Raw genomic sequence first — 10,228 nt, 5'->3', positions numbered from 1 at the left:
GAAGGAAACATATGTAATACTCCTTGTAATACTTTAAGCAATAAAAAAAAAGAAAAAGAAAATACTCTTAACTAAAGACCCACTGAAGGTAGGGGTAGACTAATACAGGCGAACTAAGTGTGAAACTGAGTTAGGTGAGATAACCAAGAGTTAGAGGCCACAGAGTTAGAGGTCAGTTTTTTTAACATGATTTTAAATCCTCTTCCTCCCAACTGTCCTTAGATAAGCTATACAAAGTAACAGCTTTGTTTTTCCAATGCTTTACATTGACAGTGTACAGGGGTGAGAAAAGGGGTTAATAAGAATAAGAATAATTAGAAGTATAATAATTAATAAGGAAATGATATTACAAGAATAAACTCTGTTTCACGTACTCACAATTGTAAACTTATTTTTGCATACCCCTGTAGATTAAAATTATATCTGCTGGAAATGCTTATTACAGAGGTAAAGCATTAACTTTCCTTTAATATATAATAACCCTTTATGTTTAAAAAAGGTAGAAAAGAGAAGAGAAGGGAACCTTTAAAGTTGACTTGGTAGGCAAGGAAGAACTATGTTGGTTTCTTGGACAGGGAAATAAAAATGTATTTTTAAAAGATGAGATGGGCAGTTCATGCTGCATGGATTATAAAATGGGTAGAACTATAGAGGCATGTAAGGCAGGTAGAAACCTTTCTCACCAAACCAAGTCCAGACCTAAATGAATGAGGCCCCAATCTGAGGAAGGGGAAAATCCAAAAGATGCTTCAAAGCAAAGACCACTTAAAAGTAAAACTGAGAAGGCTTACTAAAAAAATAAAAACACATCTACTCTAAAAAAATAATTTTCTTTTTCAAATAAGCATCAGGAAAAGACTATTAAAATATATTTAATACTAATTTTCCAAATAAACTTGTTAAATTTAATGCAAGTCTTCTGAAATAGACCCCATTCATAAGAAACTAACCTTCAAATTCAGAATGTGATCCATTAATACAAAACATCTTGGCTGCTTCAAAGTAAGATCAATAGGTCCTCCTCTCTGCTGAGGATCCCAACTCAGCATCAACTGTAGCCAATTTTCCATGGGTTCTACTATTAAACTACAAAACATACAAAAATAGGGTGAAAATCCTTGTTCCAATATTCCTTTAGTACTGTAAAAAAGTTAATTTTATAGGTTGTCCATTTCCTTTCTCATTATTTGTCTGTACCATTTTGTATCTTACTTTCAAATAATTCATGAAATGGCCCAGCCAGAGTGGGTCAGTTGGCTGAACATCATCCTGGGCACCAAAAGGTTAACAATTCAATTCCCAGTCAGGGCACATGCCTGGGTTGTGGGTTCAATCCCTAGTTGGGATGCGTGCAGAAGGCAACTGATCAATGTTTCTCTCTCTCATTCCTTGGTTAAGGCTAAAAAATAAATAAATAAAAATAGCCCTGGCTAGCATGGCTCAATGGTGAGAGCACCGGCCTATGCACCAGAGGGTCACGGGTTCGATTCCCAGTCAAGGGCACATACCTGGGTTGCAGGTCCTTCCTGGCTCCATTCGGGACATTTCCTTCCACTCTGAAAATCAATGGAAAAAATATCCTTGGGTAAAAATAATAATAAAAATAAATAATTCATGAAATGATAGGGGACAAACTTTTTCCATAAAAAAACAACCCAGCCTGGCCATTGCAGCTCAGTTGGTTGGAATGTTGTCCCGTCCAGGTTCAATTCCTGGTCAGGGCACATATCCAAGTTGCAGGTTCAATCCCCAGTCACGGTGCATATGGGAGGCAACCGAATGTTTCTCTCTCACATCTATGTTTTTTTCTCTCCCTTTCTCTCTCTAAGAAAAAACAACAAACCAAAACCCACATATGTAAGTTAGTTGCTGGCAACTCCAGAGGCAAGTCCAGTTCTTTTCTCCAAGGGACACATTTACTTCAGTATCCCAAGAGTCTTCTTAGCAACTAAGCCAATCAATTGAATGGTAGCAGTTATTGTTTCCACTAGACTTGTGCTGTCCAACATGGGAGCCACTAGTCACAAGTGGCTATTTGCATTTACACTGAAGTTAATTAAAATTAAATAAACTTTAAAATTTAGTTCTTCAATCATATCACTCACCTTTCAGTGCTCAAGAACCTAATGTGGTCAGCAAATATAAAACATTTCCATCATAGCAGAAAGTTCTACTGGATGATAATACTTGAAACAGACAATTCTACTGCCCTTTTACAACCCTGAAGAAACAGGTGAACTGAAATATACTTACCTACAAAGGCTATTTGGTTGAGGTAAATGACTACTAAACCGAACTTCTCCTGTCATCTCTTCACATGCAAATATACACTTTGGATCCTTCTTCTTAATCTTCTCATGCCTATAAAAAACAAAAGCTACCTCAGTAGACAACCTGACTCACAAAAAATCTCTAAGTTTTTTGCCATTTAATTTTATTCAATTATGCTTTTAAAAGGAAATTATACCACTTAAAGAGAGGAGGAAAAAAAGCAAGTTACTGAAAATTTTCATTCACATTAAGCACACTGAAGTACTCTTCCATTTCTTACCAGGTAAATGGCTGCAGATGATGTAAAAAAGGCCTATATCCAGCAATACACTCAAATACCATGGTCCCAAAGCTCCAATAATCAACAGTAGCTGTATAAGGTTTATTCTCAAAGAGCTCTGGGGCCTTAAAAAGAAAAGAAATGCTTTAAATGTCATATTGTAAGAGAAAAGGTACTTTATTTTTGAACTACTATGTATATTTATGACCTTCATAAATAAGATAATTTGGAATATTTAAATTCAAAGAAACAATACATGTCTTACCAAATACTGCAATGTTCCCACAAAAGATGTACACAGACTTCCTTGATCAACATCTTTGGCATATCCCAGATCAATTATTTTATGTATAATCTACAAAATAATAAGCATTAAATGGTTGAGAAATTTGAAATGGAAAGGTAACAATGTCCTGATAAGGTTCTGGAGAGGGTGATGGTGAAGAGCTTGAGCTCTGGAATAACACAAATGTGATTCAGGCCTGAGCTCCACCAGTTAACTAGCCTTATGATCTTGATCAAGTTACCTAAACTTCTCTTGATTCCCTATATAATCTTACTAACAATCCCTACTTCACAGAACTGTTATTAGGATTCAAAGAAACAGCCCCCAAAAATAATTTAACACAGTGCCTGTACATGATAAAAACTAAATATAGATTGGCTATCAATTTTTATTTTGGTATATTCAAAATAAACTTGATCCATTAGACTGAAAGGCAAAGGTAAAGGTGACTTCCAAAGGAAGAAGCAGCATGTCATCTTACAGTGGATCAGTGTGAGTAAATACCCATCTAACCTCAAAAATATGCTGAAGTCTTTGGATTCAAAAGAAGGGAGAGATAGTTGGTGCTAAGCACACATGAAAGCCTCCTAAGGGAAGAAGCATCATCGAGGTTTCATCACTTCCAGCTGCCCACCATCTTAACTAACTATAAGACCACACAATCCAATTCAAAGTTTAGAGTCTTGGCTTTACATCTTTATTGGGATGGAACTTCAGTGCTAACAGCAAACAAACGGCTCAAATTATTCTGATAAAAACAAATATTTCAGGAATCAATTCACAATTTTTGGTTCCTCTCAAGATGACTAATTTAAGAATCTGAGAAATCAAGTTTTGATTTTTAATTAAATATAGAACTTAGGGATTTTGTGGAGAATGAGGTTTTTAAAAATATATATAAAACATACTTAAGTAAATGTGCTTTTTTTTTCTTTAAGTAATGCAGACCCAGGATGCATGTTTGTGCTTTTTAATGTGCCTTGTAAGGATTAATAAATTATTTGCTCACTGCCTACCACTTCTGCTAGATACCGTGCTGGAAAAACAGAAGTGAACAAGACAGGTGCAGTTCCTTCTCTAACGGAGCTACTGTGGCAGCAGAGGAGACAAACAACCACAGTTCAGTATAGTGAGGGCTGTGTAGAAAAAGAGCGCTATGGAAGGGCACCAAACTTCAAAGGCTAACTACCACAGGGATACTGTATTCAACTGTCAGGGAACATTTCTTCAGTTTTCACCTACCTTTCCACCAACATCCTGAAGAACTATGTTTTCAGGTTTTAAATCACGATGTATAATTTTGTTTTCATGCAAATATCGGATCCCAGACCCTAAGTAAAATTTAAAATGTAATTTGAGGTAAGAGAAAACACTGAATTAAAAAAAATCATCTCACAATGTGTACTTCTCTAATGCTCAAATTTATAGGGACCATCATAACTACTCAATTAATATTACAGCAGTTAAGATTTTCTCCACAGAAAATTCAGTAATACTTAACAAATACTACAGAAATATGTTCATTTAATTTGTGAGAATTAACATTAAAAAGAAATGGAAAAAGCAATTTAGAAAAACCCTATACTTATCCTTGTAGCCTTTCCCTCCCTTTTCAACTAAGCTTTGGCCTCCATGACCCAGGAAAAGAAGCAAAATGGAAATACATAGGGAAACATATTCTTGGCTTTTGAGCTTGCTCTAAGGGCCTATGTACTGATTATTTTAGGGATTTTTCAGGAATTATTCTGATTAAAAAGAGATATCACCCTAAGAGTTGACTTGACAACTTATTTAACAGATGTAATGCCACTGTTAAATGAAATTACTATGTTAATTAAGGAGGGAGAGAGAGCAAAATTAAATTAGGTCATATAACACCATTTTTGTCAGCAACTGGAGCATCTATTAGCCAAAAATTGACTCCTACCCAAAAACAAAACAAAAAATAAATATCCTAGTTTTAATTTAGCATCAACAATAACACTTAAAATCTTCTGATAATTTCTTATAGATGTTAAAATCTATGCTTTATAGTAGCATATAGAATCTTTTATGGACCAAGGTGGCATTAAATCATGACGGCGTTTTCATATTGATTACATACCTATATCACTCAGTAAAGAAAGTATCTGGCTTTCTTTAAGTCCGCAGCAATTTTCTGGTTTGTTGAGTAGCTAAAGAAAATAAAAAAGGACTAAAAATGTATACTGCCAATGCTGCTGGGCAGTAACAGTGACACATTAATCACTATACTCTAAGAAAATATTCAAATAAGAAAATAAGTCATGATTAAGAAAATATAAGGGGGAAAATTACCAAATCCACACAGAGAACATGTAAATTTCATGACAAGGCTTACAAGTAAAGATCAAGTATTTGAAATAAAAAAGGTTGAAAAATCTCACAGATATGTATATAAAAAATCCATATGGCAGATTTAAAAGAAGATGGGAAAGAAAGATTTGCAATACAAAGAACTTTTTGAGGAGAGGTGTTGAGGAACCAGGAGATCACCAATCCCAAGAGGAACCTCAGTGCAGAATTTCCTCTACGGCTTGGAGTAAAACCATGCCTTCTTCAAATGAGGACTAGTTTCAATTTGAAAAGCCAAACTCAGATACAGAGGACAAAGTGATGTTTGCCAGAGATGAGGGGGGTTGGGGACTGGATGAAAGAAGTGAAGGGATTAAGAAGTACAGATTGGTAGTTATAAAATAGTCACAGGGATGTAAAGTAAAGCCTAGGGAATAGAGTTAATAATATTATGATAACTATGCATGATGGCAGTGGGGTACTGGAAATATCGAGGGGATTGTAAAGTATATAATTGTCTAACCACTATACTGTACATCTGAAACCAATATGAAATAATATTGAAAATAAACTGTAATTGAAAAAAAATACACCTTTATTTTTATTTAAATTTTTTATTGTTGACCCTACTGCAGATGTCCCCCATTTTCTCCCCTTTGCCCACCACCACTCAGCCTCCACCCCCTACTCCCTTGGCCCTCACACTACTGTCTGTGTCCAAGGACTATGCATATATATTCTTTAGCTAATTCCTTTACCTTCCTTTATCCAGTCCTCTCCACCACCACCACCGCCCCCCCCTCTGATATTTGTCAGTGTTCCATGTATCCATGCCTCTGGTTCCATAGCAGCATTATTTACAATAGACAAGATGGGGGCAGGGGGACTTTTTTATAAACACCTTAAACATTGATATTTTAATCTAACACCACGAATATAGTCCCACCCTAGAAACACCACCACTAACAAAGGAATGCATGTTCTAAATCAGAGGTCAGCAAACATTCCCTGTAAAGAGACAGAAAATAAATAGTTTAGGCTTTGAAGGCCAGTGGTATCTGTTACAACTACTCAGCACTGCCACTGCAGTTTACGGAAACTTATTCTAGATTATCATATTGAATGTGATTCAAACACTGTTAAAGTTTATGATTTACTATCTCATCATCTCAAAACATCCACACTACCTTCCGGAGATCTCCTCCAGAACAGTATTCCATTGCTAGAAGAGGTACATCGTTAATCAAAAAATTCAGTTCCTCGGGAACATCACAGGCCTTTACAACATTGGAGTGGTTCAACCTAACAGAAAGGGGAAAAAATTATAATCAACTTTTTTTTCCAACAAAAAGGGAATGAGTTTGAAATGGTAGTTAACTGAGGGGCAGTGAGGAAAGAAAGGTTGGCATGATTTGTATAATTAAAAATTAGTAAATAAAAATACTATCACTATTACTACAATTATACTTCTATATGCAAAGTAGTAAGCACCTTAATATACATTAACTCACTTACTTGTCATATAATTCTATTATGTGTAGAGTTACTAATAGTCTCATCACACAGGAGAAAACTAAAGCACAAATTGGCTAAGTAACATAAGATGACACAGCAAGTAGGTGGTCAAATAACAATTAAAATCTGAGGAGAAAACTAAAGCACAAATTGGCTAAGTAACATAAGATGACACAGCAAGTAGGTGGTCAAATAACGATTAAAATCTGGCAGTCTGACTCCAAAGCCTATATACCATACTGCCTCTCCCATAATCACAGAATTACCCAGAGGTGAACACTATAAAAATTTTGGCAAATTGCCTTCCAGATTTTAATCTGTTGCACACAAATATATTTTTTCAATAAACACTGCATCACATTATACATTGTTTTCTAACATCTTTTTTTAACTTAAAATATATCATCCCAGCTGCCATCATCATCATCATCATCATGCAGTGGATCTCAAAACTGCAATAGATTCCCAGGTCTTAGGGACCTAAAGAAACAGAATCTCTATATGTAGAACCTGAAAATTTATATTTTTACCAAGCTTTCCTGGCAATTCTGAGTTTGAAAAGCATTAAAGTGAATTGACAACAGATATCGAAGTCAGAAAGTGCTTATTTCAAAGCCAGAATCTCTTACCTACCAATTTTATGACTCTTTGAGCTTCAACTTCCTCATCTATAAAATAGCAATAATACCTAAATACAGGGGTTGCTGTGGTAACTAGAAGAATTATTTATGAAGCAGCTCGCATCCTACCCGTGAAGGTTTTAAAATATGTCCACTTCTCCCTTTAAGAGGTTAACTCCTCCCCTTGAGTGTGGGCTGTATTTAGTGACTCATTTCTAACAAACAGAATGTGGCAGAAAGGATGGAGTACAACTTCTGAGGAAAGATCTTAAGGGATATGTCAGCTTTCATCTTGCTCTCTCTCAGATCATTCACTTTGGAGAAAGCTAGCTGCCATGTCATGAAGACATTTAAGTTTCCCTATAAAGAAGCCCATATAGTGAAAAACTGATGCCTCTAACCAATAGCCATATAAATGAGCCTGGACGTGGATACTCCAGCCCCACTCAAGCCTTTGGATGACTAAAGCTCCACTCAACATTCTGGGATGTTTCAGGAGAGATCTGCATTAAAACTATCAGTTAAGTCATCCCCAAATTCCTAAACCACAGAAATTGTGAAATTCTAAATGTTTGTTGTTTTAAGCTACTAAGTTTTGGGGTAATTTTTACAAAGCAATAGATACACTATTTATCAAAACTAGGTGAAAGTAAGAAATGAGAATAGTTATTGTTATTTAACTAGGAAGTTAAATAGATGAGCACTGCCCAAGATCCAAAAGAAACATATTCTGTACTCATAGAGCTGAATCTGATAATACCTAGCTGACTTTTTAAACTAAATTAGTCATAATGTGATGCTGTTATTTGAAATAGAACACATCTACTTACTGAAAAATAGAAAAATATACTCCTAAAAAGATCCTATGAAGAATGGTTTCCTGGCCTCCTTCTCTATGATGTTCTCTGGCTGGGCTGCAGAACTCGAGAAATATAAGTCAAGTATACTTACTTTTTCATGATCTGGATTTCATGGCACCACCGTTCTCTATTTTTGGTACTCAGCTCTAGGCGACAAGACTTAATTGCTATTTTGAGATCAAGTTCCTACCAAAATAGAAAATCAACAGAAAATAATACAAATTAGGTTCTTGTGCAGACTTACTTGCTATCAAAGAAATACCAACCTGGGGAAACAAAATTGTTTAGCTTAGCTCTCTTGAATTAATGCTTTTACTAAGTAAAACATGAGAACCAATGCTTTAAAACTGAGCAAACACACCAAAGCACACAAGCAAAGTGACTGAGGTTGATCCTATAACAGGTCTCTTCAGAACACTGTCTCATAATATATTGCTGGAAAATGCAAAGACCCTATCTCCCCATCAAACCCCTCTTTGGGCTTAGTCTAGACAGCTAACAAGGCACCAGCCTCTAGCAGAACTAGAATGAAGAGGATAATTCAGGGCTTCCTGGCCTCCATACCAAGTTTTAATATGACCAAACCTAATACAAAAAACTCCAAATTAGTTCCTGCTTTCTTTGCATTTCAAATGACATAAAAAATCCTAACAATAACTACTTCTATTTCATATTTATAAAATGAACCTAACAGCTCTTGCTTATGGTTAGTAATTTACCCAAGTCAGACTGAAATTAAACCCAACCTAATGTGCATTACAGGAAATAGCCAGACTTCATCACATTCTGGCAACAAAAATAATGCAGCCCAGGAACAGCAGTCGGGACCAAACAGGAGGAAAGAAAAGATATAGATGAGGAAGCAAGACATAACTTGTATGCGATAGTCTAAATGGGGGTGAGGAGTGGAAGGTGGGAGGGAGAAGCTAGAGATAAGATAGTAGATGTATGGAGAGAGAAGACAGGAACTAAAACTATAGTCTAAGTGGTTCCCAATGTGGGGCACATGCTCCACAGGGGGGCAATTTGAGAATGTTATTAACATGGAATTTTTTGCGTTTCTTATGGTTCTAGGGGCCTCACATACAGTATATAAATATATATTGTGACATATTTATGCATTTCAGTTCTCTATTCTGTTTTAAAACTGTACTTGCTATTTTTTTCATATCACTTCATTTTTTTTTTTTTTAACAATTTCTTAGTGAATTCTTCTTCCGAACTTCAACTGACCTTTTGTACTTTTACTTTTCTCTTTCAAGGATACCATGTTCTCTGTTTAGATCAAGTTAATGGCCTTTTAGGCTTCCTCCACATGAATAGGAGTTCACTTGTTGAATAATAAGAATTGTATGTCATGGGGGAGGGGGGTAGGCATCAGGATTTTAGAGATGCTTATATAGGGCATGATCAATAAAAGGTTGGGAACCACTGGTCCAGCCCAACCACAGTCCACATGCCTTTCAACCTTTCTTTTGTTTTAATCAGGTACCTTATTGCAGCCAGGTCCCAAGTAAGCTTTTACCACCATGGAAATAATTTGGTACAAACATAAACATTAAACCCAGATTCTCATATGACTGAGGCAGGAAGCTATCTATTTCAAAAAGATCTCATTCTGTAAGATCCTTCAACTCCTTAGCTTCTATTTCACCTACTCTTAAATGCCTTCCTCACTCTACATTTTCACAAAGAATGTTTGGTGGAAAGTTTATAGATGTCCAGCAAAAAAAATTTAAAAAGTTCTGTTTAAAAAAATGGGAATATTCCAGAGACAGATAGTGATGGTTGTACAACAATGTAAATGTACTTAATGCCACATAACTGTACACTTAAAAATGGTTAAAATGGTAAATACTAAATTAAATTAGTTTCTTTACTATAGGAGTTCTGAGAACTTTTAATATGCTAATGTGGATTATGACTCTCCAAATGAAGGATTATACACTGAGTGGCCAGAATATTATGACCACCTGACGTTTGTAGGCAAATTAGCCATACACTGCATCGTATGGGATATGGAAGCCGAAGGCCTGTTCGAACACCTTTGCTGTCTGCAGTTACCAAGATAAAATGTCTCCAA

General features: G+C 35.7%; 1 protein-coding gene across 1 annotated transcript in view; it reads right to left on the bottom strand.

The window, feature by feature from the left end:
• Positions 1-10,228, bottom strand: part of CHUK (conserved helix-loop-helix ubiquitous kinase) — a 31,619-nt gene that overhangs the window by 17,162 nt on the left and 4,229 nt on the right. Inside the window, exons 2-9 of the mRNA XM_005885361.2 lie at positions 8,237-8,331; positions 6,338-6,452; positions 4,942-5,011; positions 4,080-4,168; positions 2,817-2,906; positions 2,552-2,676; positions 2,254-2,361; positions 951-1,086 (exon numbers count right to left, since the gene is read on the bottom strand). Coding sequence (XP_005885423.2) covers positions 951-1,086; positions 2,254-2,361; positions 2,552-2,676; positions 2,817-2,906; positions 4,080-4,168; positions 4,942-5,011; positions 6,338-6,452; positions 8,237-8,331 — 828 coding nt within the window. The remainder of the gene's footprint in view (positions 1-950; positions 1,087-2,253; positions 2,362-2,551; positions 2,677-2,816; positions 2,907-4,079; positions 4,169-4,941; positions 5,012-6,337; positions 6,453-8,236; positions 8,332-10,228) is intronic.

The sequence above is a fragment of the Myotis brandtii genome, unplaced genomic scaffold, assembly GCF_000412655.1.
Source record: "Myotis brandtii unplaced genomic scaffold, ASM41265v1 scaffold902, whole genome shotgun sequence".
NCBI lineage: Eukaryota > Metazoa > Chordata > Mammalia > Chiroptera > Vespertilionidae > Myotis > Myotis brandtii.
This window is presented reverse-complemented; position numbering and strand designations above follow the sequence as displayed.